Here is a 27,657-nt window from a genome sequence, read left to right as displayed (position 1 = left end):
ATGCCTCCAGGGATGGGGCATCCACAGCCTCCTTAAAGACCCTACAAAACAGCCATATACACCCCTATGTGATGAGCAGGTCCTACTATCCATCTATGATGAGCAGGCCCTACTGTTATTTCTGGCAGTCAAATTAAGCACAGAAGCAAAGAGGATTGGCATCTGGGTGCAACGCTTCAGCACAGCACAGGGCACAACCGTAGATGGGAAAGTGACAAGTCTGAGAATACCAAATTGACAGAATTAAGATTCATTAACACCACGTATCAGGCACCGCCTGACAAAGTTTGTCGCTGCATAAATAATTCTGCTTGCTGCCTGTGGGTTAACCCTATCGGCTGTGTTATGAAATAAAGGCAATGGACTCCACGCCAGCTGGGTCCATGAACACATCCAGGGACGTAAGGATCAGCTGGCAAACACACAGACCTACACGGAGACTTCCTACCAGCACATCTTATGGTTGGTAACATAAGGGAAGAGGTAGTTTGTTCTCCACCCTGCTTACTCACCAGCCAATGCCCTTTGTGGAGAGGAGCTTTCATAATCAGCAGTTGGCTCAGACCAACAACACAAAAAAATCACCCTGGAAGCAAGAAGAAATGTTGACGAGAGGAGTGCCTCTGATTCATCCTTCTGCCCAAGGCCATTCTTCAGGTAGAAGAGCCTCAGAAAGGTACATTTTAAAAACAACAACAACAAACATATAAAACACATCTAGCTCATCCATTCAGATTACAATTCTATAGTTTGCTTGACTACAATACCAACATTTTTTAACCCTGACGTCCAGAGTAACCTCACCAAGTCATACACGTGCTCTCCCACGTACAGACAGGCTGTTCCCTACCCAGAAAGAAACAAAGTTCAGGCTGTAGGATATTCCACACCCTCCCTGTTACCTCGATAAGATTGTGCTGCATGCAGTTCCTCTGAACTTATTTAGCCAAACTGAACCTGCAGTTCTTGTAGAGCCACCTGGAAACAATTCACCTCAAACTCAATGTGCAAACATGCAGGACGGGGTTCTTCTCTCTTTAGCTCACAGACTGAACAACCAGGCTCATAGGATCTGAGGGAACCGACTCTCTGCATGCTTGCAATCAAAAACTCTCCTTGCATCAGTTGTGGAAAGCACGGGGCACAAACGATCGGCCTCTGTTAAACGATCTATAAGAGTTGAAATCGACTATAAGGAATTGTTTCTGTCATTAGTGGTTTCCTGCCTTCTGTTCCGCGCCCAAAGCTTGCAATCGAGCTCAGAACGGTGTGGTTTTCTATTTGTCACGCTCTCACGAAAACGGGAACTTGTCTGTGGGTTTGGTTCCTCCTAAGGAAAACGGAGCCAGCACTCAGACACCCCCCGTGAACCCCACGAGGAGGGCAGGGCAGCAGGCACAAGGCGTCATCCCAGCAAGGATGTTACCGATCCTGACTTACAACCTTAACCTGTCATCGCCGCTTCCACGCGCATCTCCCTTCGGGGAGAGCAGCTCCGTTCGTTGTCTGCCGCTGTAACAGCGCTGCAGAGCCACAATCACAAAGGTCAGCCCTGAGCGCAGCTCGCCGGGCGGCAGCTGAAGGCGCACCGCCGCCTCTACCCGTGCGGGTCCAAAGAGTGCAAGCCCGCAACTTGACAGAGGAGAGGCTGAAATAAACATCCGAAGGAGGAGAAAAGAGAGAGGGGCTGCGGCGGGCGGGCGGGGGGAGCAAAGCGCCGTGCGGGAGCCGCGACACGGGAGGGGAACGGGGCGGGGGGTCCGGGCTGGCACTCACCGACCCCGTACTTCTCCCGCTTGGTGGGGATCCAGCGCGCCATGCCGGCGGCCGCTTCCCCGACGGCTCGGCTCAGAGCGGCCGTTCGCCCTCCGCCCCTCCGCGCTGCCTCAGCCCGGGCCGCTCCGCCATGCTACGGAACTTCCCACAGCCGCTCTCAAGTTTGCAGCCTCCCCGCTGCGCCGAGCTGAGCAGGGCAGAGCAGAGCCGAGCGGCACGGAGGAGGGGAGAGGCGGAGGGAGGCGGATCGCATCGGCTCTGCTCGCCCCGCCCCGCCCCGCGCTCCGTGCTGATGCTGCGGGGCTCCCAGCCGGGTGTTTGAATATCAAACCCTGAATCAGTAAGGAAAGAAAAAAAAAGAGGTTGTTTTAAAATAATTCCAAGCATCTGGGGAATAAATAAATAAAAGCGGTCACAGGGCTGTGCTTTGCAAAAAAAAAAAAAAAAAAAAAAAAAAACCACACAACAAAACCAACCCCGGTGTTCTTGTTTGAGTTGGCATCTGATGATGTCAGCCTGCACTGAAGCGCGGTGAGCTGGGACGTGATAAAGTGCTTAAAAGTAGTGATAGGGAGAGAGAAGCTGTGTGCCTGCCCGGATCCTGCTGTGCAGGTCTGAGGTTCTGACCTGAACCAGACTGCCCGGCTTCCAAAGCTGCGCTGCCGTCTGTGCTGCGTCTCAGTGCCACCCGCTGCTGATACCCTCCATTAAGCAGCACCACTGAGAATCACACCCGTCATATCTAAATGGGGGTGGAGCTGAGAATGTCCCGGTCCTTATGGGGTCCTTACAACCCCATCTCCTTGGGAAGTAATGGGATCTCATCTCTGCCTTTGCAGTATGCCTGTCTCCCATGGCAGGCAGTGAAAACAGTAAGCATTCTGAATACCTGAAAACACAACCTGTTTAATTGCATTGAAGCATGAAAATCCAGGGAGATCAGCTTTTTTCATTACTTTACATTACAAGTCAGAAGCACTGAGGATAGCTCTTGTGCTCAGCTGCTGCACTGCCCTGGGCAGATCACTTCATCTGAGCCCCAGATGCATCCCTTGTGCATCTTCAGAGCAGCTTTCCATACTACAGCCTCTCCCATCTATGCTTCTACTAAATTTAATTTGCCTTCATCTTCACTGGCGCCTCTAAGTGGTAGAGAGATATAAATAACAATTAATTACTAGTAATTTGCACTCTCCGACAAATAACCTTGATCCTTGCCAGCCCAACATAAGTACACTTGATGTCACTACACACCACAGGACCAGCATACAACATTTTCACAATACCTGCTGATCTGGTCAGGTGCTCAGCCTGTGCCTTTGTTGCATGCACAGCACATTACTCATCCAGATGTGATGCACTGCAATGTTACCCTCACTAGAAAGACAAACCCTGCTCTGAAGTGACGTGCTCTGCTCCCAAGGGATGCTCACAACAGGACTGACATGCTCCCAGCTATGCTCAGGCGTCTGCCTCTGAGCCACTGAACATCGTAACACTGCAGCTGAGAGGTTGAATGTGGACTCTTGCAATACCTGCACAGCACCTGAAGCTTCCACAGAGAACGTCAGTGGAAGTTGGAACTGGTTAACTAATTTGTTTTTCATAAAAACCCTAATTAAACTCAGCCACCTGTGCATCAGATGCTGTACTGAGATGTACTTGAAGCCCTTGTTCTAACCCATAAAACCCTGTTAGTTGCTCGAGCTGAAGATTCAGCAGTGCCACTGAATGTAGCCCCATAGGGATTCCATGGGGAGCTGAGGGCTGACAGGAATTGCACAGTGCTGCCCAGGGCCAGCCCCCTCACCAGCTCAGAGGCACCTAACAACTTCCTAAACTTGGAGGAAGGTACATTGAGATATTTTACAAATCCTTTTATTCTGGAAGATTCACTTGTTCCTTATATAAGGTTAATACTGCAACCACTCCAGACCTTAATACAAAGAGCAATGCAATAATGCTATCAAGGCAATGAAAGGGGTGATGGTTGTTTGAGCCCCTCTGATCTGATACCAGACTGTCTGGATGAGGCTGTTTGCAGTGTGTGGCAGAGCAAGTGAAGCAGAGGAGACTGCTTTTCTTGCATCACCCTGCATTCCTCTCTGTCCAGGGAACTCTCCATCCATCCATCCATCCATCCATCCATCCATCCATCCATCCATCCATCCATCCATCCATCCACCCACCCACCCACCCACCCCTGGAGTGCTGTTTTAGCAATGCCTGAAGTGTTCTTCATGTAAAAGCTTCAGTACTTCAAGCCAAACATTCCTCACACCGTAACATTCAAAGTTAAAATTACTCTCTTTAGAAAGAGGGGAAAAAAATATCTCTTTCCTTGCTGGTAAAGTTTGCTTCCTTTCCTTCTTCCTTATGCTAGGCAATGGCTTTCCATAGCATCACACCAAATAAAACAGCAGCTTGATGAGTGTCTCATAGATGACCAGAGAGGGAGTGTGGAAAGTGGCTGGGTCTGAGGCCAGAACAGCAAAGTGTTAGGAAGACTGTGACATGAGTTTTCAAAAGAAGACCCACATCGTGGCTGCCAAGGCCTTTGGCTGGAGGTTCTCTGATGGAGAGTCTGCCAGCCTAAAAGCTTCATTTTACTGTAAGATTCCTGTTGTTAGGGTTAAGTTGACTGAACTGAGCCAGTATTTTCCAGCCCAGGTAAAGCAAATTCTTGGCAGCAAATGAAAAACAGAGCAAAACACGAAAGACAGACAAGCAGCAACTAGAGCAGCTGGTTGCTTTTTGTTTTTTAACTGGAGATAGTTGAATGATTTGTTAAATACAATGATTTGCAAGTGTTAGGGGCACAAGGAACAGGAAGCTGCAGCTACCACTGAAAGTAGGTTTTGTTGAGGAAAGGCTTTTATTAATCTTATTTTACCAAATATTTTTCTTTTTATCTTTCAGTGCTTATGTGCTGCTTAAGCAGTGATGTTAATGGCAAAGTCTGGACCCTGTTCTCTGCCCCTGACAACAGCAAGACAGATAATTAAATTATCATCAGGTTTTCAGCAGAGATGATCTCTCTGCATATAAATCCCACCTCAAACCCACAAGATTGATGTCATGTTACAGATGAAAACTGGGGGCAATGTGGGTGACCAGGGTTCATAGGCATTCATAGGCACTGAGAATGTTGTATTACTTTCACATTTCATAGTTGCCATTTACCTGACAGCTGAGCATTTCAGAACTTGAAGTTAGAAAGAATCCTGTATCCTACAAACATTTCTAAAGCGCTGCCTAACTGCATCCCTTGCTTTGTACATAATTAGAGATGAAGAAATGTAATTCTAGTGCCCTCCTATGTTCCAAGTAAGAACTTCAATAGCTGAAGAATGTGCTTACCTTCAGTGGATGAATGGAAACGGCAGTGGAAAGCTTTTCCTACGGTAACACTTAGAATCCAGGCAGGTGACTGCAAGAGTTCTTATCTTGCTGGGTTCTGTGCATAGATATAAAAAAGGTGTTACTTGGATCAAGAAGCTTACACTGTAATTTAAGAGAAAGAAGAGAAGCAGTGGAGAAAATAATAAAACTCTTGTTCAGCACAGTACTAAGTGCATGACCACACAGCAAAAAAACCCTTCTACCACAATTCAAACCCTCCACCTGATGAATGATCAGGTATAGATCAGAAATGAGCCCTTATTTTCCAAACACCAGCAGAAGTCATAACTAAAAAGCATGTGATAGCCATGTATGCAATTAAATATGCAAATACATACACTACAATAGGAGAAGTTTTTACCTATCTGCCTGTACATGTTTTATCATGCAATACTGCTGTTTCGTTTTATCTGAAGATCTCGCAGCCCAGATATATGTATATATAGCTATTTCCTTGCATATTTTGTTACCCAAATAAGGCAAATACTTGTATAACAATACTAGCTTGCATTATCACATTGTCAGCTCATTTTGTTGTTCTGTTAAAGCAACAGTGATATTTCTAAGCAACTTTTCAACAAAACCACTGATTTCACCAACAGTGTTTTTTTCTGGATTGTTCTCTACCAACACAGCTGTGAGAAAGCACAAGCATTCCTTACCTACACTGAGGTTTACAGCTGCTAGTACCCATCCTTTGATTATCACACAGAACTAAGGGACAACAAACTCATATATAAATGCCCTCTCCTATTTAAGAGTAAAGAAAAAGCAAATGACTGTTTATGAATTATTGCAAGATTTGTTCTTCTGCAAATACAGTTTGTTCTGTCTCCCTGCAGTGATGGAAGGAAACACTTCCTTCAGTGGAAAAAAATACATAGCAGCTCTATGCACAGCTCACTGACCTAAGGTCTAATGTGAATGGGTGTTCCCTGTCTCTGTTTTATTTATATACAGCACAGATCACTTCTTAAGGAGGGCATACAGTACTTCTTTGAAGAAGGCAGAGTAGCAAATTCTCTGGGAGATAAAAACTGTCATCTTGCATGATATTTTGGGTTGACAAACAAGGAGAACAGTGGGTAAGCAATGTTTCTGAGAGGTCCAATAAAGAACATGCTATGTAAAGTTATTGCTTTTGTCTAAAAAATCCCAAAAGCAATTACGGAGTTTCCTTTTCCAAAACTGATGCAAGTCTTAGGGACAGATTTGTAAAGATGTTCAGATGCTTAATGACGTGAAAGGTGTCTAGTAGGAATTTGAAAGTACCTCAAATGCTAAATCCTGTGGAGTAAGTTTGGAGTCTTGGAGAGGTGAAGAGGACTTGACTTCTCCTTAGCAGCAGCAGCTGGCATGACTAGCAGCCTCAGCATGGGACAAGTCCAAAGCCACAAAGTTATGCAGTTCCACTGGATTTTCTCCACGTCACCCCTGCATTTCTTCAGTCCTGATGGTGCAGAGCTGTTGATTTTGGTAGTTATGCATTACTGAGCTGGAGTAACACAGCACTGAGTAGCATAATGGTTCATTAGACAGGCTTATCACTTTTTTCTCAGGAGGAATTCCAGATGAAAAGTAATCATCATCTCTGTTTCATGATTTGGTGCGAAAAATTCCAAAGCCATCTGAGTTCTGAAACCTGACTCTTTTTCAATTAGACAGGAATGGGAACTATAACAACCCTTAGGCAGCTCTGGAAAAGTCTGCCTTGATGTATCCCTAGGTCAGCTGAACAGGTTCTGAGTAATCAGTTAGTTGGTGTTTCCATTTTAATAGCTTTGTATTTTTATGTCTGAGTTTATTACAATTTCAAAGCAGTTTCCCTACTCCTCCTCCATCTGTCTCTTATTAAGGATTGATAGAAGAATCTTCCCATCTACTCTGCATTTTCTCCAGATAGTAATCTTTTCCTTTGTTCAAACATGAAGCCTACCCATGCAAATCAAAGCACCATTCATGCAGTCAACTTCTACAATTGCTGCAAAACTCCAGTGAAGCAAAATATGCCAAGGAAAGTGCAAATGTAATAGGATGTCTGTAACACTTAAGAGTATCTCCACTGCTGTATGATGCATAGAAACATTCACTTACCTGCACCAATACAAGCAGGCCAATATCTTACTCCTGTAGATTCTGTTAAGTCCCAAATTCAATAACTGGTATAAAATGCAAGGAGATATGGTACCTCAAAGCGTGCAGCATTCAGAGATCTGGCTTTAAAACTGCTTTTAACTATCTTCATCATCTATAATTCACCTGAGCCCATTCACTGCTGCCACATGCACTGAGAAAGAGCATTAAATTCTGCTCTTCAGCTCATTCATGAGCTACTGTTGGAAGCCACGTTAGTAACTCATTCAGTGGACATGATCTTCAGTGGATGTAAATCAGCACAACTTCATCAAAATCAATTGCTTTGTTTGCCTTTCACATTTCATGCTCCAAACGTTGATCTCAGCAATGACAAATAGGGTTGTGACATTCAAATGTTGGTCTCAGCAATGACAAATAGGGTTGTGACATGAATTTCAGTTGGAGATCACCTGACTGCTATGTTTCAACTTGGGATAACAAGACCTTTTCCAACAGCTGGATATTAAATTGTTTTATCTTGCTTTTGAACTTCTTTTAAAAAGATTAGCAGAAAGCATAGGTAAAGGTTATCTTGCTGTTCCCTTTCTCAAAAAGATTGCTGCATGTTTGATGAAAGGTTTTGCAAGCCAGTGGCCTCAGGTAAAATCTCAATCAAAATTGCTAGACTTAAATTTGTGGCTATTTCTAGGGAATAACAGAACGAGCAAGTTTGACAGAAATAGACTTCAAGCTTTTATTGCAAAATCTGTGAAGATAAAGATCTCTGTAACCTTGTTCTGTCAACAATGGATCTGAAGAGGTATGTGTTACCCAAATGAAGTCTGCCATAAAACTGTGAGCAATGTGAGCACATTTAAGGAAACAGCAGAACACGTTATCAGCTGATAGAAGCAAGCAGTCCTTTACCAATGTCGGTGTTTCTGTGCAGATTTGCATGAGCTGATGTTGTGCCAGAAGGGAAGATGCAGATCTTCAGTGCGTGACTGAAACAAGAGAAAAACTTCTACAAGAAATGATCGTTATGAACTCATATGACTGGTTTGGTATTTCATCAGAGATGGAGAGAGAAAGAAATTTGTGTTCGTGTCCCAGTCTTGTACACAGTTACATTCTGGGTTACTTAGAACTTCCTCAGCTACTGATGGGAGCTTTACAAATTAAGAATGACAAAAAGCAAGAAGCAAGCAACTCTTCCTTCAAAAATAAAGCCATTTCCATTCTTCGCAGTAAATCAGCCTAAAATCCAAGAAAATACAGAGTATGAGCTTAAAGAAACCATTTTCACTTGTTATTTTTTCCTAAAGGCACATTCTAAGTCATAGAGGAAGAACAATTTCAATGGCAGCACCATTTAGAAGTAGATTCCATGGCTAATTGCTGTGAAGTGAGGAGCAAAATCTCATTTCTTTCATTCCATTATTAGAGACTTGTTCAGAGCCTGTAACACAAACCTAAGGATTCCAGATTCCCATACTCTGCTTTGGCTATTTTATTTTACCCATTAGCTATTTTATGACAAGAAAAAATGAGGCTGGAGGAGGAACTCTATCAATTGAAGGAAGATGAATTTCACAACTGGTAGGTTCATTTATACTCCTGTCTCACACTGGTACTGGTCTACCAAAAAGCCATGAACTGCTAACTCTTCTTTCATCTAGTTGCTGGTTTCTACACAGCTAAATGGTTATAGGGTTATATTTTCTACTCCTTATTCATTATATTGTGGCAGTTATTCACTTCCTACCATTGTTTCCATATAATACAGCAGCTCCATGAACGGTTTGGAACTGTGATAAGAAAGCACAGAGTTCTGCTAGATATGAAACAGAAAAAAAAAAGCAACCCCAGGGCAATATTTGTTTTATGACACCATTTCACACTGTGAATATTCCTGGGCTCCTTTCTCCTATCTGACTGAATAATTGTTGTGGAGATAAATGTTTTGTAGAAACGTATAGCTGATAAAATACTTTAATTTCAAGGCTAATGTACTGTAGGGTTTATTATGCTATATCGTTCCTATTTACTATGGAAAATTAAACCAGTTTTATCATCAGTGAGATGCAAGAGAGCTCAGTTAATTTCAGGATGGGAGAACAAACATGTTGCTGCTGCTGTTGTGGCACTCTTCACCCACCCATAAGAGACATAAGATGAGAGAATAAAAGATTAGTGATTCTATAATTACTCCATTTACAAAGCATGGAACAGCAAGGAATGCTGTGATGAAATTTGGTTTTAGCACTCTACATAGATAGAAAGAGATTTTGCAACACTTGAGTTGAAAGATGAAGTACAACAATGGATGTATTTGGGTCATGCTGGCAGTCAGATATTTACTCTGCTTATTTACACCAGTAGGAAAAACTCAGCCTGCTTTCATTCTATTCCTGCTTCTTTCCTACCATGCAGGCCAGAACTCTCAACTAGGGCCACTATGGCACAACTGTAATAGAACAGGAGCTACCAAGAGGCTCGCAGACTCTCATTTTACTTTTGTTCCAGTGATCCCAGTCCTCCCTCCTCTTTGAGATCATGTGAAAGATTAAAAGGAGGAAGTGCTGGCAGGCATTTTCATTAAGAATCACTGGCTAATTCCAAAGTGGCTATTAGTAGAAGCCCTCTTGCAATGCCTGTGGTATCTATCCATCACAGATGAATCATGGATATCGACTATTTTATATTTTAATGCAACTCTTACATCTTTAATGTCTGAAGAGCTTGTTCCCGAAAGTGTCCTCAGCAGGGAGCTGTGTGGTCAGATTTAATCAAAATTTTCAGGGCTGGAAATGAGCTTCCAATAATTCTTCAGATTCGTGAGCAAATGTCATACTTCTCCTTAGCAGACTGCAATCAATAATTCCTTGCATAAAAGCAATACTCCTCCTTCCTCTGCTCCTGGGAAGTCTCTATGTTGTGTGTCCAAGCCTCTGATTTTGGCCTTTAGGATACCAGAAAGCTAGAAACAGCTTCCTAAGTTGGATCCCTTGTTACATACAAGAGTAGAATGTTTTTCTTCCAAGGAGTTCAGACATTTTGTAAAAAAGAATAAATGTTCTTACTGCAGAGGTCACCTCCTGACACAACCAGCTCAGAGATTTGGTTGGTGAATGGGAGATGTAGATTGAGATGCACAAAGTAAAGCAGGAATAGAAGAATCTGACTGATCCCACATGAGTTTGATGCTCACCTGTCTCTGCTGTCATATGTGACTATTTCTCAAGCAATAAACTTTTGCTAATTAAAAAAAATCAAATCTAGATCTTAGAACAGATGAACTCAAGCTGTAACTTAAGTGCTGTAATTTCAAGACCCAGACACAAACAGTAAAGGCAACCAAGATGTCACCTGATCTAATAACCAAATACAGATGTTGCAGCTCAGACTAATCTCCACTTAGCATGAATTTAAGTTAAAATGAGGTGGATATGGGCTTTTTTATTGTTAAAAAAAAAAAAAAGTTATATGCAAGTCTTCAGAAGTATTAATCTAGAACTTAAGGGTTCTGGATATAGTATGCTCCTTGCATCATCCAAAGGTAAACTCCTTATATTTACTAACAGGATTTGATTAACATACATAAAAAGTTCTGAAATCTTTAGAGGAAATGCTCTGAATAAGCACTAAGTTTCACATGATGCACATGCTAATAATAAATAAGGACTATATTTCTTATGAGTCAGTTTCATTCGCATAGGAATAAACAAGTGCTCGAATGATAAGAATTTCTCCATGCATCTAATCCTGGTTCTTTTTATGAGTTTTATCTTAATCTTTTTCTTCAACTTTATTCCTTTTCTCCATTGGAAAGGAGGAAAGATGTATTCAGAATATGGACAAACAAAACTGAGAGACAATACCAATACATAAACACTTTTTCTGGGACACTGCCTGATGCATGCAGTACTGCTGATAAAAGAATCCCTCTGGAGCTTTGCACATTCTCTATGCAAGTCAACCCTCTCCGTTTTGAAATAGGCTTTCATTTTTAAAGGAAATTTCTTGCAAAGTCTCCCTCAGTTTTCACTTTCCAGAGGTAGAATCTCTCTCTTCCTGGGAGCCTCTCCATTCTAGAAATAACTTCAAAAGACATTGAAAGTTTTGTTGTGCATTCAAAGAGATGCACATTAATCTCTCATATATGTAGACCTGCAGGAGAGTGTGCTGGCTCTACGCAGTGCATCAGGTGCACGATATCCTGAATGTAAATGGTTTTTTTTTCCTCTAACAAAGTGAGCCAGAGAAGAGAAAAAGAGGAAGCAAAGTAAGCTTGGTTCTCACTGCTCAGAGATGGGGTCGAAGAGCTGAAATAATAAGCACCTATTAGCAGAAGAGTGCACAGGTTTGAAGATCTCCAGCACCAGCCATTAAGCTCTCAGCTTACATTCCACTTCACCCAGCTGTGACAATAGAAGAACTGCCTTCTTTCTCTGCCTTTCATGAAAGGGGCACAGAGCCTGAAAACAGTTCTGCCAGTAACATTCACAGACACCTTCTGCTGTCTCAATGCTCAATAGCATGAGGTTAATTCTAACACAGGGTCCAACAGATTGTTTCATCCCTTCAGAGGAGCGGAACTATTACAGCTGTTGGGAGGGAAAAGAATCTCAGCTTAGAACTGAGGGCAGCAGAAATCATAAATCCCTGAGAGTGGGGATTAATGACAGATGTATCGAAGATGAAGAAAAAACTCACTAAGTGCCCAAATCAAAGGAAAGCACTGGGATAGAGGGGGGGGGGGCTTTAGAAATTGTTTCTTTTAAAAGGTCTGAGTGTACAGCCCTCACAGGAGCTGATATGCGGCACAAAAAGAGATCTACAAACGTTTAATCTCAAGGGAAGTCCTCAAGGTTACCGCAGTCCCACTTGCAAGGAGATGCTGTTACATATTTGAAACGCTAGATGCCACCAAGAGATCAACGTGGGACAGTTTGCTCTGCAGAGCTCTCAGCCCTCAGACCCCTTTCTGACAAAGCTACAGCACACCTGGGGCCAATGGCCTGCTCCCCTTCGCAGGAGAAAAAGAAAAGCAGTTGAAAACTGCTCCACAAACGCATTTTGCACAACTGATGAGTCAGCATGTAGGATTTCAGTTTCTGTAATGTTTCCTACCAAATTCCTTGCCTAGCTCGAGTATTTCTGCAGATTTCTATCTTCTGCATGAAAACCTACCTCCTCCAGCACACAGAAATGACACGAGATGTAACTGAATGGCAGTTCTACTCTCAGTATTTACTGTGTGAAAACAAAAAGGGCATTTATAGAATCAAGATCTTTAAGGATTTCTTATAGACAAGCACATCAACTTCAACCATCTTTGCTTTTCAAAACCTGAAGAGGCAGTTCAAAATTCAGTCCAGCACATTGCTCTATGGGTCCTACAGGAAGTGGGAACCATTGCCTTGCACGGGATGGTTTTGTGCACTGCGGAAGGCAGCAGTTCTGCCACTTTGCTATGCACAGCAGTTGGCAGCAGCTGACAAGGAGTCACTTGTTCCAGGAGGAAACAGCTCGTGCTGTGCCCTCAGCATGCACCACGCTGCCATTGCAGCACTGTCTGTAACCCCCCTCCCTGGCTGGGCTAAGCACCTTGTTTGCATTTCTCTCTGCAGGCAATTTAAGACAGCATAATGCAGCTCACGCCCAAGGAGAACACGGTGACAAGGCACTATTTCTGCTGCTCTGTGCCTGGGCTGACGTCAGATCACTGTTGCCAGGCATTCAGGGTATGCGTGCTGCCTGTGGCAAAGCAAAAGCAACCAACCAAGCAAAAGAAAATAGAATTACTTGCTGGCAAATGGTAACTCTCTGTAGAAGGTAAGAAAAAGCCCCGTCTTCCTATTATTCTGGATTTTAATTAGTGAGTTTAGTGTAGAAGTCATATAGGAACAGATTGCCAACACCCTGCCCAAGCAGCGCTCTTTAACACAATGGTCTAGAAACACTGATTTGTTAATCAAAACTGCATGGTAAGAAAGGGAGGAAGACTTGATTGTATTATTTCTTTACTGACATTGAAGACTAATCTTAGCAAGACAACGTCTGATCCAATGCCAACTCTCGTGGTGAAGGATTAAACACTGAAGGACTCTAAAATCATACCTATATTCTTTTATAAAAGTATGCAGTAGCACAAGAGATCACAGATGATGGCCTTTAGCCAAGACTGCAGTATAACAAATAAAAAAAAAATGCACAAAAAAGATAGAGTCTTTTGTCCTTAAGAGCATTTTGTGTGTGTGCTTACGTGCAATCTATAATTACTTGTCTAAAGTCTGCATGAGAAAACAAATGAGAACACTGGATCTCAGCTGCTGTCAGTCAGTCCCACTCTGCTGCCTCCAGTGACACGCTGACACCTCTCAGGGCTTTGAATGTTTCTCCATATTAAGACATAAATCCACCAATTAAGCAGCCAGCTCCAACTCTATTCAGTTTGGTGATTCAGCTCTTTGGTTTTAGTGAGTACCAGATGGGACGGCTGATTCATAGGTAGCAGTTCAATATATTGTTTGAGGGAAGGAAAGCAGAAGCAGATTTGATTTGCAATTTGACAAAGCCATCCCTGGCCCTACAAACCTGGCAATGTTTGTTCCAGCACTGCAGGGAACAGGCAGATCTCCTGGTGAGGCACACCATTGTTTTCCATGCGCTCCCTGCATTCCTTCTTCTAAGAAGGAAAATTCATAGTGCCTTACCTTCTGCTTGGCTACTTCCAGTTTTTGCCTACTTAGAAAAAATTCAGTTTGGTTCCATTGGAAACCATAAAATACACTGTAGGGAGCAATTTCTCAATTAGCTACAGCCCACATTCTGAGTGGGATCTGCTCTCATACTCACATTTCGGTCAGTAGGCTTACTTTCTTAAACAAGTATTCCAATCTTATTAACAGCACTGTTTAATAGCACAGAACAATTAGCCAGTAAATCTCTACTGACATGAAGAGAACAGCTTTTCTATTACTTGATCTCAGATGTGATACAGATTACTTGATACAGACATTATTGCCTTCTTATAACTCAGAGGAAGGAATGCAGGACAAATGTGGATCACCTTGAGTGTTATAAAAAAAAAAATGCCAGCACAGTGAGTCCTGGCAGAGTCCACCACTTGAGAATCAAATAGAGTATAATACCTAGAAATGTTCCAGATTTCTATTTACGTCAGTTTTGGCAAGTTTCCTTCTCTGAAATTACATAAGATTAATGCCTTCATATGATGTATTGTCTCATCATTCAAGGCTGCCACAATCTTATATTAATATCATCTTTCCTTTTCTCCATCTATCACCACAGAACTAATGTTTTAGAGGCCAACAGATAAGGTCCCTTTCAGCTCATCAGTTTCGCACATTTGCTTTCAGACTCCATCTCTGGTTCGTGAGGAATTGGTCATAAACAAAGCACCTGCTACTACCTTCTGGTCTTAGCTGTGCTGTAGGACCATTAATACCCAGTGTATTAACTACTGAGCCATTATTTCTATCAATCAACAGTTCTAAGCTAAGAACATTCCTAAATCTGTTTCTGATAGTGAGTTTTAAGTCTTTGGTAGAATCCATGCTGTTATCCCAACTTCAAGCCTCCATATTTCTGTTTCATAGATGATGTTTTAGCTCTAGTCCCACCTGCTGCAGAACACTGCATTCCCTGGAAAAGATCATTTGGAAGCTGCTTGTTTCGATCAGGCAGGGCTGCTGCCTTCCTGCGGATTGACGCTTGGTGGCACTACAGTTCAGGTAAGAGAAAGTAAAGATAGAGATGAATCAGCAGCATTTCACTGTTCGTATAGCTGATGCACTGTGTCATCTAAAAGGGTTTGCGCTGTTCCGGAGGTAACATTGCTCAATGAGCTTTGAAGTCTGGCTCTGCACTTCCTCTGAAAATATATGTGCTCCCTAACTCTAAGTGAAATGCTAGCCACTCCGTGTTCTGCAATCTCCTCTGAAGTCTCTGCAGGACTTCAAATAGAGAACTCTCACGACATTGGAGGAGATTAAACAAGTGCTATCTCATTTTCAGTGCCAGAAGTACTGTGAATGCTTCACAGATGAGCAGAAATTATGCCTGCTGCTTTATAATTACAGAGGCTGATCTTGCAAACTGTCCTTAATATTAACAAGAAGCCTGATTAGTTTTTGGTGGACTCCACATATTCTGCAGGAGCCCATGCATACAAATGTGTTAGCAGCATGAGGCTGTAAGAATATGCAAGTTAAAATGATAGCCTCAATTATTTAAGATTCGGTTAAATATCGCCTTTTGATTTCAATGAATAAAATAGTTGACAGTGCTTCACCTTGGTAGAAAAAAGACCAAGTCATGGATGCACATTATGATCAGAAGTTCAATTAAAAGGATTAGAGCCGAGTGTGAAACCACAAGTACATTCAGTGACATTGGAACTCTTCTTATAGCAACACCATATGTCAGAGAAGTAATAAATTACAAGGTAGTTTAAAAAAAGTCTTCTTTAAACACAAAAATAGCTGTGAACACTAAGTTGGTAATAGACAAATTCACAGGTTTTAAATATGATAATTCTGTCCTAGATGGATGTTTATATATAATGGGAGCAAGCACTCAGGAGACTACACAAAGCTTTATACAATGTGCAATGACTTTGTATGTGGCTCTGGACCTGCCCAGTACAGTACAGTCAGCACTGCAGTCCCCAAGGCAGAGGATACAATTTCAAAAGCTCTCCTTTTAATCCTCTAACACCTGCTTCTCAACACTTTAAGAAGCCTTTTATTTTTTTTTTTCCACTTTTTACTGCAGGTAAAATGAGCTTGAGGGACTGTTAAAAATCTCAGGGATATTCAATAGCCTAATAATCTCCTTTATATAAGCACCAAGTTGATCCAGTAACATTCAGCAACTACTGCAAAATACATTTGATGACTCTGTGTAGTTGCTAACAGGGAAAGATAGCTCAGTGTGCCCAAATCCCTGCCTAGCCCTTTTTTATATGCAACAGAACCTTTAAACTCACTGAAAGCTCAGAATCACTAACAAAAGTTTTTGGTTTAAGAAATGGGTGACAGAGCTGGGGATGTGTGCTACACCAAGGTTCCCACCCTTCATGGGCTACTGGTCAGCTTCAGATTAACAGCCATTCTTGTTCTATCTCCAATTATCATAAAATAAGGAGAGTTAACAAAGACAGACAGAGCCCAAATTGAACCTCACTGCAGCAGAGACTGCAGCAAGTGGATTAGACACACCCTATTAAAGATGCAGTACATCATTTCTGCCCTTCAAGCTTACTTTATCCCCTTTGCTGCAATGCTGTCGGCAAACACAAAGCTTAACCCTTCTCTGAGCAAAGAAAAGCAGGCATTAAACTTTGTGGTGTCCGAGCTAAAAGCACCAGAATATGAAGGATCTATATTCACTTACCTCAGAATCTCAATATATTTGTATATAAAAGCATCTGTAAAGAATATTTTGGTTTGTTACTTTTCACATAGCAAGTGCTTGCTGCAGAGGAATAGGGTTTGCAAATTCCTGCCTGAAAATCCTAATTGCTGGATGTTCACTGCAAAGATCCAGTATAAGGCTTGCATGACAGTGCAGTTTTCCCCAATCCATCTGATTTGTATGGCAAACTTAGGCACGGCCTCCACCCAAATTCTTTGGTTAAACTTTGTTGAAATTTATATTTTCAAATCACTGAAAAAAATAAAATGCATTTTTGGTGGAAGATTGGTTATTTGTAAATTCAGGTCAACCCTCAGTAAACAGTTCAGCTGGAGGAATGAAGGAAAAGTAGAAGTTTACTGAAGCTGGAGCAGAGAAATATTTTCTAAAGAAACTCCTTAAAATCTTCATTTCACAGCTGACCTGAATTTCTTCCAACATCAAAATTTTGCCTGCCAAACATATCCATCTATTACACTCACATCTTTGTCTCTTCTTCCTTGATGCTGACTAAAATTCCTATGCAAGGATTTAAGGAAATCCAGAGAAAATAGTTTGTAGTTCACCAATTCTAGGTTGTCTGTCACTGGCCTTCAAGGGAGCTGCTGTAGGCAATAAATTGGAGCAGTCCCAGAGGTTAGACCTATTTGAATTTGGGAAGAGCCAAGCTAGCATTATTCTCTCTATCCTGTGAAGGGCAGCCCAGATTCTGGGCCTGAGAGCACACAGTGAGAAACCTGTGGGGCTTTGTTAGTGACAAAGCAGTATGGACAAGAGGGTTGTGCTGCACAAATACATGCCTTGCTGTTCTGTTTCAGAGCCTAGATTTCTTCCTTCCTCCCACCCCTTACCTAACTACATTAACAGTCCAACCACCTAAGGCTGCTGGGGGAAAAACAAAATAAAGTGTAGCACCATGCAGAGGAAAGCAGTGATGCTCCTTTTAGAGAACATCCAGCTAGAGGAACAAAGAAGAAACGTCACGTGAAAATGCAAACAAGAATGGCAACAGGGCATTATGTGTAAGCCACACATACCTAACAAAAGTGTTCTTTTGTATTCACATCAATGCCTTAAGCTCCCAGTAATGGAAATGAAAAGCTGTCAGTAGCTTCTCAGTGCTCTTGCTTGTCTGGAAGAGCTCCGCAGGTGATATCTACTGTCTCACTGCTGACAGCTGAAGCACCAAATCTCTCGTTTCAAACAGAATAAAGTACAGTGCTTTCTGTTCAGTGGGTGGGTCTGATTCTCCTTTTACACTCAGTTAATTTAGTAATGATTCAACCAAGCCAGTGGAATCAGTGGTGGTTATACAGACATAGGGGAGAGAGTGAGATTCAAAGCAGTTAGTGTCAGGTAAGGCTGCTGTACAGTTTTTACACCTATATTTAGAGATGCCTTTCACAATAACTGGCAATGACAGCAAGCCTTTGTCTACTGACAGAGATAACTGGTTGTAAGACTTTATGCTGTAGACTGGAACAGTGCAAGCAAAATAACAGAAAGTTCCATGTAGAACAGGGGAGGACATGAGCACTTGCTATTTCCTTAAGGGTTCTCTTTTACTAGACAGGGCTGGAGAAAGCTAAATGGACTAAAAATTAGTTTCTTCATTCTGCTGACACTATAAAAAATAGTGTCCTTAATTTCTGCTGGCTAAAGATGCTCTCTTATTTTGTTCTATTTCAGTTGTTGATGGGATACCTGAAAAGCTGGTTTCTGTTACCCAGTAATTGACTTCTCATCCAGTATGAGAACATCTGGGGGCTAACCATTAGAAATTCTGGTCATTTTGCCTTTAACCTGAATGAGGTCTACATGAACAGATCTAAGGCTTGAAGGTAAGAGACCTAGAGATCAAGGTTCCTGGTTTGCTTAATGAACTTTGGGAGTGCAACAGGTAATTAGGAAGAAACTACTGGTCACTTGAGTTAAAAGCAACTTCTGCATGCTTTGACCTGGTGAATTTCAGAATTCAACCCCAACGCCAGGATATGTTTTGCAAGCTGCAGCTTCTGTTTGGCTCTCAACCCAGTTTTTCACCACCAATCCTTATCTTAAGCTTAAATAACAGAATTTATTACTACATGCCTTTGAATTCTCTTGGATGTGATTAGCTGCCGTGTCAAAGATGATGCATACTTATTCTTTCAAGACCAGGGAAGCTCTGGTACTAATTCATTTAAGGTACTGTAAATTATGCCAGCAAGAAGCACAGAGGCATTGGCATTAAAGAAATAAAGTCCAGATATCCCTGATGCTACTTACCATGTGTTGTCTGCCCATTCCTGAATGTATCCTTGATGATTTCCAATGCTGAGCTGAAGTCTCAGACATGCAAGCTCTAAGGCACCTCAGCGTTTTCCATTTTTATCCTAGTTCTAAAAATAAATTTAAAAATCCCAAATTATTTGACATAACATACATCAAGTTTAAATGAGAACAGTTCAGGATGAGATCTGATAGTATACTGAAGTGAGTGGTACAGAAAAAAGTATGTACCATGTAAGATAAATATCATGATACAGAATGGGGTAGAGAAAGTGAATCTGCTTAAAACAAAGTCATCCTATTTTCTGTTGTTGTTCTTTGGTAAAGGAATAAAAGACATCTGAAGGCAAAGAACTCAGCTTGGAAGAGACCTTATTACCCAATCATAAATAGGAATAACATGCAGCAACTTTGGACTTCTTACCCTCAAAATACACAGTCAAAACTGAAAGATTTGTAACTTGGTTGTGAAGGGTATCTAAACCAAACCTGAAGTGTCTAAAGCTGGCACCACTACAGCACGTGTAAGGGGAGGGAGAAAAGAGAGAACAGGATGAAGAGCAGTTATTTTTCAAAAGAATAAGAGTTGCTTGGTTTATTGACATGCTTGATATATAAGGTCAATTTGTTGGCTGTTATCTGTAAACACACAACAGAGTCATGTTTTGCTGTCATTGCTGATTGCTAGACAACTCACACTGACATTTCTGCAGACTTCCCACAGCTGGACTCAACTAAAGTGACAAAAAGGCCAAATCCTTCTTGAACCTATTCATACAAAACACTCTTTGACTAAAATAGAAGCCAGCAAGATTTAGCCCATAGTGTCAGTGATGCAACAGAAAGCACAGCAGCGACAGCAGAGCAGCAAGGTCCCAAGATTGCTCAAACACAACAGCTGTGGGCACAAAAATAAAGGAAAGAAGCTGCTTACCTTCAGAAGGCCTCAGGTGAGCAGAGACCTCCAGCAAGATCTCCTTATCTCCACTGCCAACCCTTAAATGAGGGCTGAGAAGGGGTGGATCGTGGCTCCAGCCCTTCAGGTCATTCAGGAACATGGCACTGAATGCACCTGAGCTCCCTTGGGTTGATCCTGCCTTCCCACCAGGTGCTCGATCACTGGTGCAAGCTGTGACTTAGTACTTCTGCTACAGTGACTAAAAACTGAAATCCTCTAGGATGTTTCTTGCTTCTTCTGAAAACATTACTCACAGTGGCCCTGCGGTCTATGAACAGATATCCCTACCATTTAAAAGTAATGAAAAACATCCGAGCTGAAAAATGATGTCTGCTGGAACACAGTGATTCAAAGCAAGTGAAGCTGAGAATATGTTAGCAGCCTGATAAGACAGGCCTGTTCCCCTCAACAGCTTTTTCTTTCATGTTTGTTAACGTCCTTGATTCTAAAATAAAAATTCATCACAGCTTCAGTCATCACAGAGTCATCTCCACACAACCATTTCTGCCACTGTTTTGCATTTCAAAAGAACACATTTGTTGCAAATGTGAAAGAGTAGAATATAGAAAGTATTAAGTGTAAGAAAGTGTAAGGACACAGGTGTGAAGAAATAAGCATTGCTGAGCACTGAAACAGTATTGAATAGACAGATATTTAGGATAGAATGTTTACTATTTGTGGTCCTCAGGCACTGTTGTTACTGGCTTAAAAGCACTGGCGTAGCAGCTCAAAGTTCCCCAAATACTTATGACCCTTCCATAGGGCAGTAGAAGTGGTGCACAGAGACATTCCCAGTTTCACAGCAAGTTCCCTGCTGAACTTACAAGCATAAATATTCTTGATTGGGCAGAACTGTTGAAAAAGCCCGCAGTAACTGTAATGGATTGAGGCAGGTTTGTGTAAGGACCTAATCAAAAGTCTATAGAAATCAATAAAGAAAGTCCCACTTTCTTTAGCTAATTTAGACTCATACAATGTGTTAGGACAGGCTGCTGATAAAGATGGAGTTAAACAATTATAGGCAAGATCATATTCACTAGAACCTGCGTTCTTGTATGGATCACACGTTATGTTGTGGGGTTGTAAGGCAGCATAGTAGCAGTTAATGGATGACTCAACGTGACAAGTTCAGATTGGCCTTCCTTACTGCACTATGCCATTTGGGGCAAAACTTCTATCATTATTTGCTCACCTTATCAATGTGAAACATTATCTCAATGGAAATCTTGTGCACTTCCTCCTACAAAACTTTCACAAAGCTTTATTTTGCACATCCAGGGAAAGGGAAAATCATAATTACGGCATGTTAGGAGGTGCACCAAACTGTTCCCCTCCATCAAAACTGCAGTGGGTGCAACACTGCTTGCAGCTAGTCCCTTCAGGAGAGGAATTAGGCAAAATGATGAGTTAATCATTCATGCTGGTGTATACTGTAACACTTTGTCCAATGATATCAGCCTACAAAGGTGTGCTACAGTGAGCTTTTGTGATGTGAAATTCTGTTCACCTGAGACAAAGAACAGAACAGTAAGAAAAGCTGTGGTTGTGGCAGCCACAACGCATACGAAGGTGTTGAAACAACTGCATTCTAGTGAAAGATGGAGCAGAAAGGCCACTTTTAAAGCCAGAGAGCATAGATGCAGGGTGATGGTTTTATTTTTAAATCACATTTGCATGCAAAAATCACAGCTTGCAGTCACATCTGTGAGCCCACGTTAGCAACTGCCCCTGTAACACGATCTGCAGGCTTGTAAAAACCACCCATTGATTAGCTGCAGGACGTGATTTTGTTTATTTATTTATGCCTGGAGCATCACACTCAATCAATAAACACTGGCAAAAATCAGGAGGAAAAAGAGCAGCAGTAATCTAATAGCAAAGGCAACTTCTGTGCATGATACCATTAATCAAATCAGCTTTCACAACTACCTAGGATGAAATTTAACCTTAAATGTGACTCCAAGTCACTTAGTAAGACTGCAAGTAATTATGTTCTAGATAGGTTCCTTCTTGACATTATGGGTTATTTCTACTGTGGAGGTACAGTGAAGTTTTGTCCTGAGCCAGCAAACCATGAGAAGAGATACCTAATGCCTCATGAAGTAAAAGCAAAATAATGTAATCAGAGCAGTCTAAACAGACCTGAAACTCCCCTAAAAAGCTTTTGAAGGAAACAGTATAACCAAAGAGCTAGAATTAGGGTCTGATTGGGTTTTATTCCTAGTTTTTGGAAATTAAGGGCTAATTAGAGCAGCCTTGGGACACTTTGATTATGGCTTTACTTTCTGGGCAGGAAGGAAGACCAGTAATTAGGCTGTTACATGGGAGAAGAGTAATGAAAGTCAGGACATCTGGGGGATATTTCACAAGGTGTAACTGTAGAGCAGTCATTTTAGAGCAGAGGATAAAAATGCTCTTAACAGCAGCCCACCTTTCTATAAAGTACTGACATGAGCATGTACAAGCGTTCTTACTGATGGCTTTTTATCTCTTAAGGGGAATAGTAAAGCTGTACACTAATATTAGCCAGTGTTTGATACAGGGCATTATTTTCCTGTCTTTCCAAGCAATGGCAAAACTCCTGCTGGATGCAAAGGTAGCAGATTGGGCTCATTAAATTTTGAGTAAATTTGCAGCAGCAAGCTCTGCATGACCTTCTCTTCAGCTATTGTTCATGCTGTAATCAGGCATATCCATCACACAGCTTTGCATCTGTCTGCATCCTCTTTCCTTTACCTAACCCTCTTCTCTCAGTCCACATGAACAATGGGCGTGATGACCCTATAGGTCTCTTCCATACAAGTTAATTGCATTTGGGAATATGCCTTTGTTCATAACTTATATTATAGTGTGGACATGACTGAGGTTAGCATATGGCATTTGCTAATGGTCCTTCCTATTCCACATTTCTCATAGGCTGATAACTTAATAGAGATGTCTATATCCCTTAACAAATCAAATTAAAAATGTTGCAGCAGCTGCATATGTTAGAATCTACAAGCTCGTTAGTAACATACTTAATTATAGGGTATTATTTTAGCCAGTAATAAAGAGTGCACAAGCGAAGATGTGCACAGTTTGGGGCTATGGCTGATAAACCACCTGCTTTCAACAATAGCACTATATATAAAGTCAAATGCACGTACTTTGTGACGAATGTAGACATGTACCCATCTCTTATTTTTCACTAGAACCAATAGTAAGGTACCACAGGAAAAGGGTATTTTAGGGTAAAAATGTTGATGTAAAACTGGACTAAATTCAAGTTTCCACTCTCCTGAGGACATCCTCAGAAAATCACTTAAAGACATAACTACAAAGATCTTTAGGACTACAAAACTGCTAAAAGGTGTTTTGTGGAACTCAGAAGATTGTAGAAACACATTATGTGAAAGTCCAGGGTATTCACATGTGCTAAACAGGAGTAATGGTGTGCTATCACCTTAGAGGTGATAAGGATGCATGCTCTAATGTTTTGTGCAGTTCACATACTATATAAACAGGAGCCAGCTGGTTCACACCAATGAACTGTTCATTGAGTACTTTACATTCTTTAAAGTGAGGCTTGTGCTTACATAGCTCTTTAAACTGGTACGTACCTGACAGGTTTACCAAGCTATTCTGCCAAGAGAACACCAAATTCACTGAGATGTGAGTCAAAAATATACCTGCTATACCCAACAGATCCACTGTGATGGGCTATGGTGTATTACTTCATGCTGCAATTTCATCTAATACAGGAGATCCATGTAGGTGCACAGTCACAGAATCACAGAATGATTTGGGTTGGAAGAGACCTTCAAGATCATCTAGTTCCAACCGCCCTGCTATAGTCAGGGACACCTCCACTAAAGATAGCTTATAACCAGTTCTACCTGCTGATGCATCTGCTTTGTACCTAATTTTACCTTGGTCTATAAATGAAGCCACATACTCATGCATTTTTCCCTCTTCGAAGCTGCCAGGACAAAGAAATTGCATAAATAATTCACAGCATGTTACAAGAAAAGCAGGAAAGCTACAGCACTTACCTGAGTTGCAGCACTGGTCCAGTGATGTGCCTTCTAAGTAAACTGTCTTGAAGAACACTGTGGTTGGAACAATCTCATTGTAGAAAGCTAGCATTCGTAGGATCTGAAGGCAACCTACCTGAAATAAACAATCATGCTGAGTCTTTCTTTGTATTTATTTGTTGGTATGACAACAGCAGATTGAAAGATTTAGCCAAAGCCTCAAATGAGTGCCCACCTTCTGTGGGAAGTAATGTACATGTGTCTGCCACAGACTCCTGCCTCGCTGCCATCTTTGCCTCTGAAGTTCACAGATTCCAACCTGAGCTCAGAGCAAGGCAGCAGATAACAGACAACATCATATCCACATCCTACAGATAGCCTTGGACATTAATGAGTATTGTCTAACAAGCAAAAAGAGTCCTAACTTTGTACTGTTAGTTCTGTTTCCCTCCCAGTGAAGTCATTTCATGTAATAAAAAGCTATTTCCAAATTCTCGTCCTAGTTCCAGACCTCCAATTCCATAATATGAAGGTCAGGGTGTTAAAGGGGCTCCTGCTCACAGGGGATTCTGATGAGGCCCATCTGTGACTCCCCAGCCCATGAGGCAGATTGTGAGCTGTGTACGAGCCCTTTTAAAACACAGTGCAGCCAAACCTTGCAGATCTAATCTGCACTGGTGACTGCAGCAAGGGCTCAGATGGCAGATATTTATTCCAATTATTCGTAGGATGGCAAGTCAATTTTGTGCCTTGTTAAGTAAATTAGTCCTTTAATAAGATAGGTTTACATGTCTAGCCATGGGAAAATAAGAGTTTTCATTTTGAACATAATCATTCCAAATACTGACAGACTACAGGAAAGACACAGCTAAGTATTCTTCATTTGAATGTTCTTAAATTACAACTCAGGTAGGACAATTCAACTTTCTTCTGAAGCTACCCAATTAGTATTCCTGGTGCATCTTGAGATCTGTAGATGAAAAGCTCCAGAATAAGACAATGTTTTACACTGTTAGTCAATCAAACACAGAAACACACACTGAAATTAAATTGCTGGAAAAGCCTTGATGCTGCTTCTCCCCTTTCCTTTTCCTTATCCTTTAATTCTGTTTCTTTGATAAACTATTAAATTTCAAGAGCCAGGTCTTTAATGCTCCTTTTGTGCACTACGAATGATCTGCCCATTAGCTATCAGAGAAGATTCATAGGCAACAATTCCAAATGTTTTAAATCAGTTTACTAAGATCAGAGATTTTTCTAAGTGTGGGAGGAAGACAGAGAAACACAGTGAAGGAAAGACCTGCAGTGCTGCTACACACACTCCTTATTAACTTGAGTAATCCCCTTAAAGCTATTCAAGTGAAATATTCAAGCCTGATACTGCCTGAAAAACGTCAGAAAAAAACGTCAGAAAAAACTGACATTCAGGCAGACAGATACTTCTGTCTATATAAATAACCTCATGAAAACTGCAGAACTCAACAAAAAAAAAGATTTCCTAATTTCAAGCATCTGCTTTAATCCTCTCGTTTTCCTCCACATAAGATGACTTATTCATTGTGTAACATCTGCATACTCCTCAAGATTTGCAGCTAGGAACAGCTGAGCTGAAAATAGATTTGAGAAAGGAAACAATAATTATGTGAGCAGGTTCTGGAATACAGGATGAAAAAAACCAAGTTTTTCCTGCATCTGACAAGCACAGTTCCCAAGAAGCCAGAATTGCAGAGCTCAGAAATGCACTGAAGTTATCACTAGCAAGTTACCCACAGAAATCATGTTCCCAAACAAGATAGCATTAGGATATGATGGGATTTACAGCAGGCTTGCATCAAGATGAGCTGGCTAGATTTACATTTGTGGCTACCAGTAACCACTGTACTAAAATTAATGCTAGAGTTAAAAGCAGGAGGGACAAATGATCAAGATATTTATTTTGTGTAGGTGATAAACACTGCTGCTTTCAAGGATCTGTTGTAAGACTACAGTTAGATTTCAGACTGGGAAGAACCAATGAGCCAGACTTATTGTGGGGCTGCCTACAACTGGAAGGAGCAGGAACTGGCATTCAATAGTTAAACAGTGGAATGTTTTTTTCTAGCATATATGTCAATATTTTATGCATTTCAAAATTAGATGATCACCATGGGAAAAAAAAAAAATAGAAAGCCTAGTGCTAGTCCATGCAGAAATTGAATTGCATGCTGTACACTGTACACAGAGCATTAAACACTAAAGGAGGAGAATAAATACATCTATATATATACCGTGATCTAGAAATACTACAGTCATATTTAAAAGTCTTATTTGTAACAGAAACAATTGAAATAAAGCCCAATCATTATTTAATTTCAAGGTCCTTCTTTAAAATATGGGAAGACTAAAGGGCTTCTAAAGCAAAAGTTAATTCAAAAAAAATTAGAAGTTCTGAACAAATGAAAACAGGATTTCAGGATTTTACAATAGGAAATACGAGCTAATCTTAAGAAATAAGTAGTGCTACTATCTCTGTAATAACATGAAGGAGGTAAGATTACAGGAGAGTTCGATGTGGAGCTGCAAGGCACAAAGCAATGAATCATCATTCACTGATGAGAAAGCTTACTCAAACAAGTACATAGATTTTGAGGAGACCAGGACCTTTCATTTAACGAATTCCAGTCACTGCAGACTTTACCTGCCACTAGCAGTTGGAAAGGGAAGTTTTTTCTATGCAAGCTTATAGTGATCAGACAGCAACCTCTTCTCCCCAGGCCCCTACCTCAGTGCAACAGGGATTCCTGGCTCACCTTCCTGCAGAGCAGCTTCCCCAGAGCTGCACACTGGGAGCTCTGCAGTTTTACTGACATGCTCTGGAGCAATCCCTAAGGAAACAAAGGCTAAAGGAACAGCTTGCATAGCAGACAGGAGAAAGTAGTGGTACAGAGGGCTTTACTCTTGCAAAAAATATATAGATGTCACATCTCCTCTCCACCCCAGCCTTTTTTCCAAGAAATGTCTGCTCGATAGATAATCAGTGCTGACTCAATGCCCAGGGCTCCCCTAAAGAAGAAAATTGCTGCAGTGTTCTCTGTATTCATCAAATATTCTTGCCGTCCTCTGGAGGAACAGAAAAATCCACTACCAAAGGAAAAAATATATTCAGTATCACTATATGGTGGCTACATGTATTTCTTTTTTTGTTTGTTTAAAAGCAATGTCTTTCTTTGATTGGGACTCAGAAAAGAAAATAAATAGAGAGAGAAATGTCAGGCTAGAGAGGAAAAAAAAAGAGACTGCTGCCTGTCTCCAGCAGTTTCACTGCGGTGAGGAGGAAGGATTGGAAGTTCAAACCAACAGGAGCAGCGCTGCAGGAGTGACTCAGCATTCTCCTGCGGCAGGAGGGGAGCAAGGCAGCAGTCACCGCCCTTCCCTTTAAGCTGCAGGAGACTGCAGCCAAGCCAGACCCACTTCCATAGAGAGCTGATCTGCTCCTGTCTGGAAATAAACAACAACAAGCACCACAGCCTCCCCCCCACTGCCTTCCCTGAGCACCCATAAGATCCCATTCCTTTGGGTGTGCTCCAGAGAGAGCATCAAAGCTGCCGTACCCCACTCCTTATCTTCCCACTGCAGTCAGAAGATGCCACTGTGTTCCCTCGGAGCTGCAGAAAAGCTATTAACTCCCACTCTGCCACATCCACCTCCTACTCACTGGGAGCAGCAGAGCAGCTGATT

General features: G+C 41.6%; 1 protein-coding gene across 10 annotated transcripts in view; it reads right to left on the bottom strand.

The window, feature by feature from the left end:
- The window catches only part of DOCK5 (dedicator of cytokinesis 5), a 109,121-nt gene that overhangs the window by 70,844 nt on the left and 10,620 nt on the right, over positions 1 to 27,657 (bottom strand). For 3 of the 10 annotated variants that reach the window (XM_090125735.1, XM_090125739.1, XM_090125740.1), the window contains 4 exons: positions 23,959 to 24,076; positions 18,967 to 19,079; positions 6,451 to 6,642; positions 5,137 to 5,233 (listed from right to left, as the gene is read on the bottom strand). Coding sequence is in view for 2 of the 10 variants with exons in the window: in XM_090125734.1 (XP_089981860.1) it covers positions 1,777 to 1,819 (43 nt within the window). In the remaining 8 variants the exon portion in view is untranslated. Of the gene's footprint in view, positions 1 to 1,776; positions 2,008 to 5,136; positions 5,234 to 6,450; positions 6,643 to 18,966; positions 19,080 to 19,903; positions 20,535 to 23,958; positions 24,077 to 24,175; positions 24,260 to 27,657 lie in introns of those variants that run through there. The other 7 variants (XR_016460207.1, XM_090125734.1, XM_031608068.2 and 4 more) reach the window with 5 other exon arrangements.

Source organism: Phasianus colchicus, chromosome 27 (genome assembly GCF_987193195.1).
Source record: "Phasianus colchicus chromosome 27, bPhaCol1.hap1.1, whole genome shotgun sequence".
Taxonomy (NCBI): domain Eukaryota; kingdom Metazoa; phylum Chordata; class Aves; order Galliformes; family Phasianidae; genus Phasianus; species Phasianus colchicus.
The sequence above is the reverse complement of the archived record's forward strand: the minus strand, read 5'-3'. Positions and strand labels throughout refer to the sequence as shown.